Source organism: Nanorana parkeri, unplaced genomic scaffold, assembly GCF_000935625.1.
Source record: "Nanorana parkeri isolate BGI_ZX_2015 unplaced genomic scaffold, ASM93562v1 scaffold444, whole genome shotgun sequence".
NCBI lineage: Eukaryota > Metazoa > Chordata > Amphibia > Anura > Dicroglossidae > Nanorana > Nanorana parkeri.
Genome location: NW_017306712.1, coordinates 433864 through 450773, shown reverse-complemented (window position 1 = coordinate 450773; position 16910 = coordinate 433864). Strand labels below are relative to the sequence as shown.

The window sequence follows — 16910 nt, the reverse complement described above, 5'->3', positions numbered from 1 at the left end:
TGTTACACATTTTATAAATATTGATTGAAATGGCATTAGTACTGGGTATTTCCAGGTCCTTGGCTGCCTTGCACTACTGATGAAATGAATAAGTTATGAAGTGATGTGAAAGCAATGTGGCTGTGGCTGCCAGGGGTATTAATAGTCTGTGTAGGAAGACTTGCCACTTTGACACATGATTGTCCTTACTATTCCATAAGATGCAAAGAGCAAAAAAGATATGCAAAGTGTATTATCCTATAGCAACCAGTATTATGTTAGTAAACTATCAATTTGGATTGGCTGCCACTATATTTTACATATAGCTCATTGTTTTACTACATACACCTGCAAGTTTTCTATTTGTTCCACTGTTCTGTTTGATCTAAATGCTGAGATTTTTGTTTTTATGAATTTAAATCTGAACTCCAGGCATGAAAACTTTCACTTTATTATATTCCTTAATAGTCCTAAAAGTTATAAATCCACTTTGTGTGCACCAAATGTCAAACCCAGATAATATCTTATAATACTATCAGTGACATCATCATTGGGCTGCACCTAGCTTATGATGAAATCAGAGCTGTGGGAAGGAACCAGCTGGATCTCCCATTATCTGCAGAAAACTACAGGATGGGGCAGATACAAGACCAAGCTCCCTGCACAAGTAGAGAGCAGCAGTGACTGGCCTTTATTACAAGAAACTCCTGCACAGAGGCAAAGTTTCATGCCAAATCATTGCACAGATCTGGAAGAAATACACAAAGCACACCAGAATTCAAGCACACCAAGAATTCAAGTACACCTCTTGCATTTAGGCACAATTTACTATCCTGGAGTTCAGAATTAAATGGTTATACCTGAATTGTTGGAATTTAAAGAAATCAGGCAGCTATGCATGAAAATATTTAAGTGAGTCAAAAATGGTTGACTTAGTGATTCTCCTCATGTATTGCTTCTCAGAAGAGACTGGCATTTCTTATTCAAGAACTGAGCTTGAGTCAATAAGGCCATGGGCCCTCTGGCATTTGCTACCTTTACTGCTTCTACTGTACTATGTGATTGGCTATGGGCCTTACACAGTTGTAGTTATTTTGTGACTGACAGACAATGATCAATTAAGTAATGATAAATATAATTGTTTATCATTACTGCAAAACTACTCTGCTACAAAATCCTAGTCTGTATGTGGTTCTCAAATACTGTAGAATAGAAATGTGCAGACACAAACTAGAATGTTCATTACTCAAGATGCACATATTAAACCACAAATATACAGTAAATGCCAGTCTGTGAAAATTATAAATGTTTTGTGCAACGTGGTTTAACCACTTGAAGTCCGTGGTATTACACCCCCTTCCTGTCCAGGCCATTTTTCAGTATTCAGCGCTGCAGTACTTTGACTGACATTCATTCCGTCATGCAACGCTGTACTGAAATGAATTGTATACCATTTTTTAGGGACAGATAGAGCTTTCTTTTGGTGTTATTAAATCACCACTGGGGTTTTTATTTTTTACTATATTAAGGAAAATTACAATTATATTTGCACAAATTTAAAAAAAAAACAGTTTCCCCTATATTAAATGATAAAATATTTATTATTATCCAATTTTTTCTAAAATATAAGAGACAGGATCACATCGGGTAAATAGACACCAAACATGTCAAGACTTAAAATTGCGTGCGCAAAACCTAAAAAACTACAATACCCAAAATTGGCTATACGCGACGCTTTAAAAGCTTTTACAGCTCATCAGTTTAGTGTTATCAGTGATTGATGGCCCTAGAATGATTGCTCTCACTCCGACGTTCACGACAATATGTAACATGTGTAGCCCAATTGTCATTTTTGCGCATCAAGCGTTTATATGTGCTTAAATGTGGGGGTGGGGGACTTAAAAATGTGTTTTGTTTTTTTTACTTTTTTATATGTGACTTTTTTAAATGTTTTTTACACTTTTGTTATTGCTATTGCTATCACATAGAGGGCTAACAATCCACCTATATAATAGCAAAGGCACACTGACAGGTTCTCTTTATGGAGACATTAGGGGTCTCCAAGACCCCTAATGTCACCTGGGGACCCCAAAAGAAGTTGATGAAGCAGAGATCTGCTTCATCAGCTTTTTCTCTCTGGCTATAGCAGCCAGATGACTGACAGGTGAATGCAGAAGTGATGTAATACACATTACTTCTGCATTTAGACCTCAGAGGGAGTTAGCAAGGAGGAAGATGCTGATCTCCCTCCCATCTATCCTCCTGATGCCCTCCCAAGCCGGTCCCGGGCCGCAAATGGGCTAGCAGATCCCGGGATTGAAGGTGAGGGGTCAGGAGGGGGGCAGCAGCGGCGGCACTCGAGGGGGGGTCGCAAAGACAGCACATACATACAATCGGCAGGCTATAGAGCCGCCTATCGTATGTATATCAAACAGCCGGTAACAGCTGTAAAGAAAAGGCGTGTTTTTTCTGCCCACGTGCGCGCTAAGGGGCGCGCACGAGCAACCCGCAAATGTGAGTCTGTCGTTTGTCCGTTTTTTCTCAACGGGCGGACGGCAGGAGGTTAAAGAAAACACATTTGCATATACTGTACATAATTTTTTTTTGAAAGAGGAATTCCTGTCCAAAAGAGAAACATTTTGATCTTATTTCTAATGGCAGACCTCTTCAGATCCCTAGTAAATGTTTTTATTTAGTCATGTTATTATAACACTGATGCTGTACATAGATACACACTACTCAGTCATACATACACATCTCTCTGTCAGAGCTACAAACTACAAATACAAATATATATTTTTTGATGGGAAGTGATTTAACCACCCAGCATATTTTTGGACTGTGAGAAGAACAAGAGTAACTAGAGGAAATCCATGTCAGCATAAGAAGACTATATAAACTCCATGCAGAAATTGTTTTTGTGAGAATCAAACAGACAACCATATTACAGCAGTGCAAGGATCGCCACCTAGTTACCTATTGAAATTCTACAACATTGTTTCCTTAGGCCATAGACAGAGAGAAGGCAGAGAAAAGCAAGAGACCAACAATAATCTCTACATGTGTCTCAATTTCTGTCACTTGGAGGGTAAATACGCAAAAAAAACTCCCTTGCTACGCAAACATTGGCAAGTTTGACATGCTAATGATCAGGAAGGGTGGCCATAAACAGCTTTTATTTTTCTTAATTCTTCCATGAGTGTATCACTGATAGAAGCAATTTTTCTCAAATGTGTATTTATTTTATAGAAAGTTACTATTATTATAGAGAGTTGTTAAAGAGCGTTTTTAAAATTGCATTGGCTTTAAATTATGAAGTTGTTTACCTTGGTTTATTGTATGAAGATGGTTCATAGCAGTTTTCTAAATGAATGTTGTGTTTTCCATAGATTTGATGTAGATTTAACAGAACTGCATAGTTGGATGACCCGCTCTGAAGCTGTTCTGCAAAGCCCTGAATTTGCAATACTTCGGAAGGAAGGAAACCTCTCAGACCTCACAAAGAAAGTTAAAGTAAGTCATTTTACGTATGTTACACAATGATGTTTATAACATCACACATTTTTTTTTTTTTTGCAATAATTTTTTTATTTATGCGTCAAGGCCGGAGTATTCGCTCTGCGTGAACGGTTGCGGGTATTGTTGTAACTCCTTCTCATCTCTGATCTCCAACCGTTCACAGAGTTATGCCACTATTTAGGCAGGTAGTGGAGCACCGAATACGTATCTAGCTCTTGAGGTTCGTGTCCGGGTGTAGTGGAGCCAGGTTAGATTGCGGCCATCTTGGTTGGCTGCTCACTAGCGCCCCCAACATCACACATTTTAAGTTGGAATGATTTTTGTAAATACAGTATTATTTCTTCTGCAGGCCATAGACAGAGAGAAGCCAGAGAAGAACAGAAAGCTTCAAGAGGCCAACAGGAATGTCCAGGCACTTACTGAACAGATGCTGAATGGTAATTAATGAAAGTAAATTTAGATACTTGCATTTTTGAAATATATATTTTTTTTAAAAACTGATGTCATTATTGTATACATAACCGCAAAAACAACATTTCACTGGTGATAACAAATTGTCACGGTAGTGGTAGATGGAAGTGTTTGGAATGCTCAACCAGGTATTGTATATCCCAGGGAGACACTTCTGGTCTGTGATCTAAACCATTATAATTCTAGTGCATAGCAGCTGTAATTAGAGTTGAACTATGCTCAATGTAGTAAAGTCTACCAAGCACTGCTCAAAGAAAAAAGCAAACGAGGACGTGCACAGACATTGACAATTAGTCAGTATAGAGACTATACACTTTAAAAACAAGTTAGACATGACAGCTCCCATATTTGCTTCCACATCGGTTCACTTTAACAATATCCATTTGCTGTGAAAAGCCAACCTAACTAATTTACTTTTATTTCTAGGGTCACTGAATATCCCTTGATTAAGACACAAGGGATGGAGTGGCTGGGATAAAAATGCTGCATTTAGATAAGGAATACTCTGTTCAGTACAAGTGAGATGGTTCTTCCCTGGTTATCTGTACCACATCAAATGTGCAAGGTTTTTACAAAGCAAATGTAGTTTGTATTCACTTTACACATGTTTAGGTGTATCTGGCAGACATCATTTTGAATTGGAGGATATGCATGTCATCTTTGTAGAATATACTGTATACAGTATATATATCTATAGAGATATATATCTATATAGCTATATAGATATATATCTCTATAGATATATATATTATCACTCATTGGGTATGATTTACTAAGACAATTTTTTACTCAGCTTAGTGTAGTTGTATATATAGTCATCCAATTACGTGCAAAGAAGAAGCCTATTTTATTACCTTTTGAGTAGCTTTGGTTTGGATGTCCCCAGTGAGTGCAGGTTTCTTGGCTAGTTAAAATATTTACTTTTGTAAATCATCCTCTAAGACTTCTTTCTCTGTCTTATCTGTCAAGCTCATATAATTTAGCCCCTGTTTACTTTTCTGTTTCAGTTTAGCAGTGTTTAAACTATTGTAAATAACTAAACAAAACTGCCCCACCAGTAACATCAGTGATACCTGCAAAGAAAGGGAGGATACAAATCCAGTTTGAGGAAATATGTTTTTTTGACAGTGATTAAAAATGACAATGCAATAAAACTGGCAGAAATAATATTTCAGTGATACAAACAGCCAGTCAGAATTATTAGAAAACAAAACTTGGAAAGCCAGATGTGATAAAATATATGGAAATATCATTGCATTATTGTTGAGAAAAATGCAGGATCCAATCTATCAAAACTCAGCTGTAAATTTACTAAAAGTGTTCAAGGACTGTGATGAAAAATGTGTGGGAGTTTCAGCCAACCCAACAATTTAAGAGTTCCCAAAACAGATAGAGACCTTTACGTAGTAGCAGAACTGTAAGCATGCTATGGACATTTAAAAGAGAACCACAGCCAAACCTTTTTTGGCTTTAGTTCTCATATGGGTCACAGGAATACATTTACTAATGTACTCCTGTGACCTAAAGTCAGCATCTAGTGGGCTACTGCCCACTAGATGATGACAGCGCAGAGCCGCACTGCAGCCGGGAAAGATCACAATAATATTGTTGGGATCCACCCCGCTGCCTGATTGATAGCTGTCACTGCCTCTATAGAGCCAGAACCAGCTATGCCCGCCCCTGTCTGTACTTCCGATGAGTGCTGGAGGAACAGACAGAGGGGAGGGGGAATCCCTGAGTGGAGCTGTGACTGACAGTTACTGATCTCTGCACGAAGAAGCCGCGAGCTGAGTGATTAGCGGTTTGTGAATACTTAGTCCTCGAGGCTGCATGTGACAGCTGTAGTGTCACACACCAGCTCTAACTATTGGGAAGAGTACATTTTACTCTCCCAATAGTTCTCCTTTAAATACTTACATATTGTTAACAATCAGTAAATGCGCTTTAAAATAATTAATCACTGACTACTGTAATTACATCTACTGTAGAGCAATTCATCCTCAAATTTCACAGGAGATGCAATGAGGTAATGCAAGCCAGAACTCAGAACTTTTTTCTCCCCTTTATGTGCATCTGCTTTGTGTTTACATTAGATATTAGAAGTTTGGTGTACTATGAACTCACTGGTAGGAGGTGAGGACAAAATGAACTAAGCTGCTGAAATTAAAGTACGTTGTACTGTATATTTTGTGGGTGATTAACTCCACAGTACAGAGTGCATCCAGGGACAATCATCTATATGGCTCCACAGTACAGAGTGCATCCAGGGACAATCATCTATATGGCTCCACAGTACAGAGTGCATCCAGGGACAATCATCTATATGGCTCCACAGTACAGAGTGCATCCAGGGACAATCATCTATATGGAAACCACGGGTTATCGTTCCATGAAAGATTATATGTGGACTTACATTGACAGATGTGACCTCCATGTCTGTAATTTACTCAAATGGGCAGGTTGCTGCATCTGTTTGGACGCACCTGGGATTTCTGCCACAAGTATCCACCATAGGTTCTTGCTGCAGGAATCCCCAAGCGCACATAATAGGCCCATGCTAATGTAACTTTAAGGTATGTGCATGTAGCTTTTGCAATCCAGTGCATATCCAGTGCAGGGAATTCAAAACCTACTTGAAGCAGAAAAATTGCAGGTCTGAAGGATGTCAACTGCAGGTTCAATGTCCCTGTCAATGAACTCTGAATGCTCTCAGAAGCATCTCAAACTCATGTCAAACTGATGCTATCAATACAAGCCTGAAACCCATTAACACAGGCCCAATTTTTTTTTTTTAAATAAAACATTATTTTTAATTAATGTGTTTATATTTGTTGATTTGTTGTGAAGGGTCCAGGTAGGAGTCCACTTTGCATCTATCAAAGTGTACTTTTCTTTTAAACAGCGATGCTACCATTTCCATTAGTGTGTAGGGTTTGCAGGAGAATATATTCAATTTCTGCACTGTAATAAATCCTGAGCTACCGGTATGTTTATGAGTGCCACTATTATTTGCTCTTAATCTTGCTGTTTATCTGCTCGTTAAGCTATTTTTCTCACTTGCATAAAACTTAATATAACCGTAATAACTTGTAAACTAAATGTACCAGATCCTACAATACATATCATCATTTAGCACTGTGTGATATTTTTCTATGTAAATATCCTAGCCACATGAATACTGAATTAGCCTCTTAAATGAGTGGCTTTTAAAATTGAATGTTCTATGAGCAAAGGATAATCAAATCTTTCCAACATTTGTTTTAGTTATGGTTTCCTTTTAGGTGTCATTAATGGCATCATCTTCTGAGTAGCAGCATACAAATTGAGGCCATTCTTCTACGGTTGCCCTGGTTAATGGCAAGTGCCCTTGACAGTTTTGCCTGTACAAGTGCCATTTCAAATGTACTACGGTGGTATGATTAAAGGATATTTTCACCTAATATATTATGCAGTCTTGTACAGTGTGCAGAAGACAATTAAATGCATATATGCACTTTAAGTAATGACCCATATCCTTTGGGAACAACATGTTTATCAGTTCAATATTTTACCAGCATGTTAAATGTATAATGTAACTGGATTATCCTTGTCTTTGTAGCCACTTATCATGTGATGCTCCTTGCTAGTCTTTCAGTCTTCTGTCAGTCATGATGCAAAGGTGGGGGGTAGGCACAGTCACATCTCTTGTTGACTTTTAGTAATGTTAAAGATGGCCAGAGCAAGAAAACAGTGCCTGCTGAGTATCTGAATTAGGAAATCAGCTAGTCTGCATATTAGCTGATTAGCAACATAAAAACTAATACACCACTAACCAACTGAAGTTCTGCAGCACACAGTATCGCTGCAATCGGCTTAAGGACTTTGTGCACTGTGAAGCTGGGAAACGGTCAGTGAGTCTGGAGTTTGTACTGTCATAGGTATCTGTAGCCCTTAACGCTCTCTCCCATGTGAGCTGTCAAAGGTATAAAATCTTTGAAACGCTTTAAAGTGACTGGTGCCCAACCTTACACTTGCATCCCACAAATGGCTAAGAACTTACCTCTAGTTGAAATCTCAGCCCGCCCTGCATCTAGGGATTATGAGGTACTACATTATTGGCACCAATTATGACAAAGTGAAAATGTCCATATAAAGTGAACAGCCTGTTTGCCTTAAGTAAATGAACCACTATGTATTGGGTTCAAAGTTAAGACAGAAGCTGTCCAGAAGATGCCTTCACATATCTTCCAGTCCTGTGCATGTTCTTACAGAAATTGAAAGTCAAAACTCTGCACAGGGTCAATCAAGCCCTTTCCTGACCAATTGACAGTGAATGTGCCTGGTGATTAGTGTCTCAGTCAATTTACACAAATCCATTTTGGAGAATGGCTAGGTTTCCCTTTAAAGTCTGTTATGCTTTTTTAGAAAACATCAGTTGTTGCCTATAAATATCATATATATACACTTTGAAGATCTTAACAAATTGATTATAATGATATGATTTTTTTCCTAGATGGCCTTAATGCAGACAACATCAAACAATCATCTCAACATTTGAACAGCCGGTGGACAGACTTCTGTCAGTTACTGAGTGAGAGACTTTCTTGGCTGGAATATCAAAATAGCATCATTGCCTTTTACTCCCAGTTACAACAATTGGAACAGACAGCAATTACAGCTGAAAACTGGCTAAAAGCACAAAGTATAACAGCCTCCGAGGCAGAAGCAGTCAAAACACAGTTACAAAAATGCAAGGTGAGAGAAATTACTTGCTGTTGCACAGAATTTGCATAAATGTCACACAAAGAGTGCACTTTTACAAATGGTTTAAAGGTAAAAGTTATGTACTTTAATCATCAAATATAAGACACAGAGTTTTCTGTTCTTAATGTCCTTGTCTAATTCCTAAATTATTACTTTTTTCACTTTCACTAGGGAACTACCCTGGGATAGATTTCTGAGTAGCAGGGGAGCTGCCAGGAGAGCACCAAGTGTTTACCACACATTGTACTGCTGACCATCATTAACACATTCTCATGTAGATTAAAATGTTTCAGAGTGCTGCCATGCCTACCGGTGCCCTCCGATTTAGATCCTTATTGTTGTAGCATTTGTGTTTTCACCGATGGAATAGTGCTCTTATAGTTTTCCCATTCTAGTTTTGTAATAAAAAAAAAACTGAGCTGGTAACAGAGTATAGAAACACTTTACACTAATCTTCTAGTACTAGTGATTGACAGCAGCAGAGGGTGGGTGCAATAGCTAGTTTGCTATTGGCTATTGCAAAGTGAAATAGCCAATAGGAATCTAGCTATGCATTCCTATGGTGTTTTTTTTTTCATTCTGACGTCAGCAGAACCGCCCTGGCAATAGAAAACAGTTGGGTGGAGCTAGCTGTCACTGCTATCTCCGCCCAATCGTTTTCTATTTTATTTTTTCTACTTTTTTAACTGTTTTTCTATTCTGCCCGGTACCACAGAGGCACCAAGCAAAATAGCCGAGCCGAATGCCGCTCGGCAGCATTCAGCTATTCACTCACTGCTGTTCGCCATCTATGAGAATAGACCGAACAACAGCGAGTAGCCTGCCGCAGGTTCGGCTCAGCCGATCCAGACGTTGGATCGGCTGAGTCGAACTCCTTCTGCACTTCGGGTTGGCCGAACATGCTGAGCATCTTCGGCCGACCCGAAGCCACACAAAGCAAGCCGATGTACGGCTGATTTCAGCTGATAAATGGCTGGAATCAGCCGCACAAGCCTGAAGTAAATAGCTGAACAGTGTTTCGGCTCACTACGCTTCGGGTCGGTTGTTCACTCGGCTGCCTACGGCAGCTTGGTGAATAGACCCGTTAATTTTGCCTGTAAATAAAATTTGTATAGGCATAACAGCTTAATTTTGGTTTGTTCTATTACAGTTTAGATAAAACAGTCCTATATGTACTGCCTATATGTACTGGAATCACGGGAGTTAGTCTACCCCTTCTAGTAGCTAGTATTTTAGGGTGAGATGGAACCAGATCTTTTTCACATATACATTTTATACAGTCAGCAAGTGTTCCACACTAAGTCATCTGGCAGAATGTAAGGTTGGAATATTAGCATAATGCATAGCTCCCTTTGTTTCAAGATACATTTTTAAGCTCTGTGATACAAGAAGGGATTGAAGTTACATCAATTCATAATCTTTAATAATGTGTGCAGTATGACTCATCATGCAGATATTGATTAAACAACAGAACTTTGGTTATGAATAGGTCAGTGTGTAATAGATTTAGCCACATGAATATGGACATTAGGTGTTGTTTCCAGTCTTATAAAATATGCCAGGAACAATATAAGAAGTCACACCAGTGCTGCACCTATGTAACACTCATTTAAAAAAAAACAGATACCTGTTGGCTTCCAAAATAACAATCTAGCTATCCTGATTATTGACCAACTAACCAAATTTGGATTTCCCTTACACTTTCAGTGACAATGGTCACAGGAAGAAATATAGAGGGCAAATCTCCCTAGCAGGAGAATGTTACAGAGACTCTAACCCGAGTCCATCAAAAACTAAATAACAATGTTTTGGCTATACATATACTTTAGGGTTGATTTACTAAAGGCACATATCATCTTTACTTTGCAAGGGAATTTGCCCTTGCACTTAGTTTAGTGAATGAGGGGAAGCTCTGCTGACTCATCACACAATCATGCAGACATTCCTTGCTGGCACACAGGATCGCCTGTGCAGCTCTCATTCATTTCATCTTGGTTGCTCTATGATGATTATTTCTTGTTTTTTGAAAGTTTGCCAACTACTCTTGTGAGTATCATTTCTAATTTTTGCCACTTCTTAATAAAATCCATCTACACTAGGGTAGCTGCCCCTTGTTTTTGTTCTCTTCAAAGATATCACAGTCTACCTGGCTGAAGTGGGGCAGCGACCTATAGAACTCCTACATGTGAATCCCTCAGTGGAGCGGTCTTTTCTGGCGCTTTTTTCATATTTTGCTTCATCACATAATTATGTTCAAGAGAAAATACTGTTTTGTTTTTTTAATTTTCCTTGCATATGATTATGTATTCTTTGCAAAGTGAAGTTTCACCACATTCACTAAGCTAAGTAAACTTCCCCTGCAAAGTGCAAATTCCCTTGCAAAGTGAACAGCCTATTTGCCTTTCATAAACCTACCCCTTAGTCTTAAGGGGAAAATGCCAAGAGGGAAATATAGGCAGTACAACCATTGCCAACTTTGTTGTACTGTAATCAGTCTGAGCCATCCTTCAGTGCTTTGTGACAGGTATGTCCATAGCTGATGATCATGATAACCCCAGAGACTGAACCTTCAATAACAAGTAAACATGGCTTCATTCATATTCCTTATTTAAATGTTCTCTTTAACATTCACATTTACTTGATTCTAACCAGTATTTAGAGGAAACCAGTGTTAGGGAAGGAGCGAAGTCCCCCTGTTTGCTGGATTGGAACCCAATAGCAGGGAACAATCCCAGAAGGAGAGTCCAGGCTGAGGTACAAGAAAGGATAATCCAAAATGCGTTGTCAGAGTACAGTCCGGGTCGAGGCAGGCAGCGAGTATCATAAACGGTGAGGCAAGCCAGGGGTCGATAACCAGGAGATCCGAATAGCAGGGAAGGGAGGCAGGAAACAGGAATTGAGGCGTTGTAGCTGCTTATGGAATGGCAGAATAACTCAGCAACAAGTCTTGGCTCTGGCTGGAATTTAAACCCAGCAGGGGCCAGCGACGCCCCCGTTGTCTGTGCAACAGGAAGTCACAGGTCCCTGCGAACCAATGGGACAGCTGGGAGAGAAGGAGTGCTTGCAAGGCCCTCCCCGGCAATGACCAGCACCCGAAGCAACTAAGAAGCCATGGCATTGCCACATGCGCACGCACGCACGTCATGCATGCGCTCATGTGCACACATGCAGCACGCCGCCGGGCACCAATTCACCCCAAGAAGGACCCTACGATCTCCGTCGCACCCGCCGGACCCCAGGTAAGAGGGCACCCCTGGTCCCACGACAAAACCATTCTTTAAGAAAGCTATTGTTTATAGCTCATGTTGTTCTTTACACTGCTAAATTTTTCAAACAAGGATGCCTTGCACTTCATTTTTGTTGCTTATTATTGCTTATTGTCCCAAGCACAGCTAAGTTTTATTGTTCTGCAAAGGAGCTGGTAGTGTCAGCTGTATTTCCTGAAAATGGACAAAATAATGGTTGAAGCAATCAGTTGTATGACATAGCTGTGGATTGTTTTACAGTTTGGTATAAACTTTAAGTTATAGCACTTTCATGAAGTTCACGATCGGTGGCACTGATCCAGTCAAGGAAACATAATGGTAAGATAACTTTGGCAGGTAGTCTGCTGTATTTTTTTCCAAAAGCTCTGCAATGCTTGTAAAAATACTTTACATACAACTTTGTTACTCACTTAGGTACAGTGAGGCATACAAAAACTAGTGTGGGAGATACAAACCTCCAGTAGGAATTACATGATAAAGAATCAGAATATGAATATAATCATATTTGAATCTGTTTAATATAGTAGATAGGATGTCTAGCTAATCTAATAAGACAGAGGAGTGTAACAGCATGTACAAACTGCAGAAATCATAGTAGTCAATCAGGTCTTAGTTTACTCTAGATGGATCAATCAAACATGTAATATGATTAGTTGATATTGATTGTTATACTTTGTTCTGTCATTGTACTAATACCTGGAAGAACACTAAGAAAATGTCAATGCATATGCCATATTTCTTATTTTGAGGAAATGCAACTAAAAACTCCTAAGCCACACAGCTGAAATTATATACTGACTCAGAACATTACTTTTTTCTCATGCTATTTATAAAAAAAGTTGTCATACAACAGCAGTTATTTTGCCAGTGTAATAGGTTGCCGATGATATAAATGATCTAGCTCCCTTTATTTATATGACACCATCAATGTACACTGTTGTGCTTTACATATTGTTCATTTACATCAATCCCTTCCCTCAAGGAGTTTACATTCTAAGGTACCTGTAACACCACACATACTAGGGCCAATCTAGACATGAGCCAATTACCCTACCATTATGTCTTTGGAGTGTGAGAGGAAATGAGAGTACCTGATGAAATCCCACACAATCACACAAAAAGAACATGCAGATAGTGGCCTGGCCAGGATTCAAACCAACCCCCCCCCCCCTCTCCCACCCAGTTCTGAGAGGCAAAAGTGCTAAATATTGAGCCACTGGGCTGTGTTTCTGACAGGGCTTGAAGCAATGACATGAAAATGGTTTTGAAATACTGAAAATTATTGTCCAGCTTTCCATTTTATTTAAAGCAGAAGTTCAGAGATAGTTACATAGTTATACACACGCTAACATATAATTATTCTCAAACCCCATATGATGTGTGTAGTTATTTTAATGTGTAAAAAATATCCCAAATAAAATAGGGTTAAAGCAATAGATAGCCTATACTATGGGGTTCCAAGCAAGGTGAACCTGCTTGCAAAATATCTTGTCCCGGTTTGCTTTAAACTGGAACTTAAAGGAGAACTATGGGGTTATGGCTTTTCCCCATAGTTCTCCTAAGGGTAACGGGAGGACAGAAACTAGTGTCCTCCCGTCACCCAAAGCTCAGCATACCGCGAGCTGCAGCTCGCGGTATACTGAGACACCGCAGCTGGAACGATCCCGACAATTATGTCTGGATCCACCCAGCTGCGTGAGTGACAGCTGGCTCTGCCTATCTAGAGGTAGAGCCAGCTGTACCCGCCCCTCCCTCATCCGTTCCGCCAGTCAGCGCTGGTGGATCAGACAGGGGAGGGGGGAATCCGGTCCCTCCCCTGTCACGGCTCTGGATCGAGAAGTGAGCGAGCGCCGGTATGTGTTCGCTCACTTCCAGATCTACTGAGCCGACCTGTGACAGTTTCATTGTCACAGGTCGCCTCAGATTATGAGGCTGAGTGAAAATCGCTCACCTCATAATTCTCCTTTAAGTCAATTTTTTATATAGTGTTTGTGTTGACTAGAGTATGTTATATACCCTACTGCTATCATGTTCCTGATGGGGAGATACACTGTCACTTGTTGTCCATGTGGCCATTGTCACTGTAACAGAAAGTAAGGGAAAAGCAAAACTTTCACAGTTGCTACCAAATAATATGTGAGGGGAAATCTCCCAGTGGAGACACCTATTCTGGTGACAGTAGTCAAAAATGCAATCCTCCCTCATTTATGTTTGTGTTTTTTGGGGCAGGAAGTGAGGGAAATTCTCACTTCCTGCTCCAATAGGAACACAGACAGCAATAAACCCAAAAAAGGTTGTAACCTTTGCTTGCTTAATCTGAAACAAGAAAATAAGTTTGAAGTGGAGTTTTACTTTAACAATAAATTGAATTTAATATAAGTGTTGTAATACAATTTGAGACATTTAGATTCTTAGGTTATATGCTATGATAGGAGCAAATACAAGGGGCCAGAAGTCCATCTAGATCAGGGGTGGGCAACTCCAGCCCTCCAGATGTGCTTAAAATACAAATCCCAACATGTCTCTGCCTCTGGGAGTCATGCCTGTATCTGCCAGTCTTGCAATGCCTCATAGGACTTGTAGTTCCATAACAACAGGTATGCTGGAGTTGCTCACCCTTGATCTAGATCATTCTGTCTCATGTTCTTGATTAGGGATAAACTTTGGGTTAAGATTCAACTCATTGTTCACTTGTTCGCAGTTCAGAAAAATGTACAAAAAAAATTCACCTGCCCCAACCAAAGTCTGTGATGTAGGGCTTGTTTACTCCAAGTGCGGAGCAGATGCAGAGCAGTTACAGATCACATAAAAAATGCATCTAATGTATTCCAATGGTATTTTGGGCTCTAGTTCACACAACAGTGTTCAGTTCCAGAACATGTGGAAAAACTGCAGCATGCCCTATTTTTTCTGCTCTGGAACATACCAAAATGCATGCAAACAGATCAAAAATGCAGGCAAACACCCTGGAACACACTGAAAGCCCATTTTAGGCAAAAAAAAAATAAAAAAAATTTAACGGACCAGAACGCAACAAAAATGCAGCAAAAACTCGACAAAATGCACTGCACTGCATATGGAGATCTGGTCCGGATTTGGTGTACACAAGCCATTCGAGGTGTGCTACCGCTGCTAAATGACAGATTCCCTCATTTGTTGACCAACAAATTCAGACAGGGAACCGTCATTTAGAGGTGGTAGCGTGGTTGTAAAAAACAATGAAAGTTTTACATTGTAATGTGTCCACAACTTCACATGCAGGTTTAGGGCACCCCCGAAGCATGTTGTTTAAAGCACTTGTTTTTTTAAGTCATAATAAAAGAACCTCTTCCCACTGAATGGTATTTGTAGCCTTAAAAAAGGCCAAAAAGAAACAATAAGATTCAACCCTCATATACTTCAATAGGGTTCAGTGCTATATTCAGTATTTGCAACATTCCCGCTAGGTTCACGGACATGCAGCAAATCAAACTTTACCTGGTTCACTCATCCTTATTCCTATCAGTTTACTGATCCCAAGCTACACACCCAGCTGATCTTTTCACAGAGAACTGTAGGTGGTTCAAAGTATGTCCATGCTAGTCCATATTACTGCACTGCTTTGTTCCACTTTGAATTTTCTGCTTTAATCAGAAAACATACAAATGTGGTTAATGGGGCGAAGTACCTGCTGATCTATCTACATGAAAACTAGAACATCCATCAAACACTCTCAAAGATTTGTTAGCATGCTTGAAAATATCTCTGCACAGTAACTAGAACAGTTATTGCTTAGGAGTTATCTTATCAGAGGACAGTTGTGACAAATCATGGTCAAGTCATTTGCATATCTTACAAATATCAAGTCCTTTCCGGCTGTGGAGATCAGAGAATATCAGTAATCTGGTTCTGTCAAATTGGAATTCATCCTATCACAGGAAAGCAGAAAATCCATATTGTATAGCAGTCATTTTATTCCAGTATTCCTAACAATATAATTATTTTACTAGGATAAACACTATTCATTAGATGCTATGAACACATGTTGGGTTTGCTCAATTAGGGAAAATATTTTAGGCCAGTCATGTAAGTAAAATTATATATATGGTTTCCTTTCTATATTACAAAAGAAACCGGTATTAATAGGAGATAAAAACATATTTTTTTGTAATTCAATTGATAATAGCACTAGAAAGTGACTTATAGTGAATTTAGTAGCTTGAGCTGAATGTTTTTACATTAGTGACTCATCTTTTATCAGATGGCACAGCGTGAGATCTGGATAAAAAAAGGCAAGGCATCAAGGAAGGTTGCTACTGCTGTGCAGTCTCCTTAGATAACCCATACTGCTTTGGGCATTTTTGTCATGTTTGAAATATTTATTTATAAACATATAGATACATATTTTTTATATGACTTTGTTTAGTCAAGCCTTCGTTTGTGTATGGTGCACAGGTGTTACATTCTTTTTGAAGGAAACATTTGTTTTGCTTGATGTCCACTCATTTACAGCTTGTTTGGAAGATAATAAGCACAAAGTACACCTGTTTCTTCTTCCACAATGCTTAAAAAGCACTGCAGTTTATGGCTGTTCTTTCAATTACCTCTGACCAGCATGTATGATAACAGTAGTATCTGTTTTAATTTAAACTCTGCATGAAAATGTAAGCACTCTACATGCAGATAAGATTGCAAAGTTGCATTCAAGCTTTCTTGTTGTGATCACATCACAGCTGTAATTAAGTACATTTAGCTATGATTCTCCAGGGTTTTGGTATATTTTGTTTTCCATATCCCTCGCTGGGCAACAATATCATGGTCACTGCAACACTATAATGTTTAAAAAATAATAACAATTTTAATTATTTGCATGTATAAACATACTATCAGCTCACCATAAGCTTTCAGTTTAGTTGGCAGCAGGAATATGTTTATATATATATATAATATTAT

General features: G+C 39.1%; 1 protein-coding gene across 1 annotated transcript in view; it reads left to right on the top strand.

Annotated features, from left to right (window-relative positions):
• The window catches only part of LOC108790078 (dystrophin-like), a 703081-nt gene that overhangs the window by 264531 nt on the left and 421640 nt on the right, over positions 1 to 16910 (top strand). The window contains exons 13-15 of the mRNA XM_018560268.1: positions 3369 to 3492; positions 3848 to 3935; positions 8462 to 8703. Coding sequence (XP_018415770.1) covers positions 3369 to 3492; positions 3848 to 3935; positions 8462 to 8703 — 454 coding nt within the window. The remainder of the gene's footprint in view (positions 1 to 3368; positions 3493 to 3847; positions 3936 to 8461; positions 8704 to 16910) is intronic.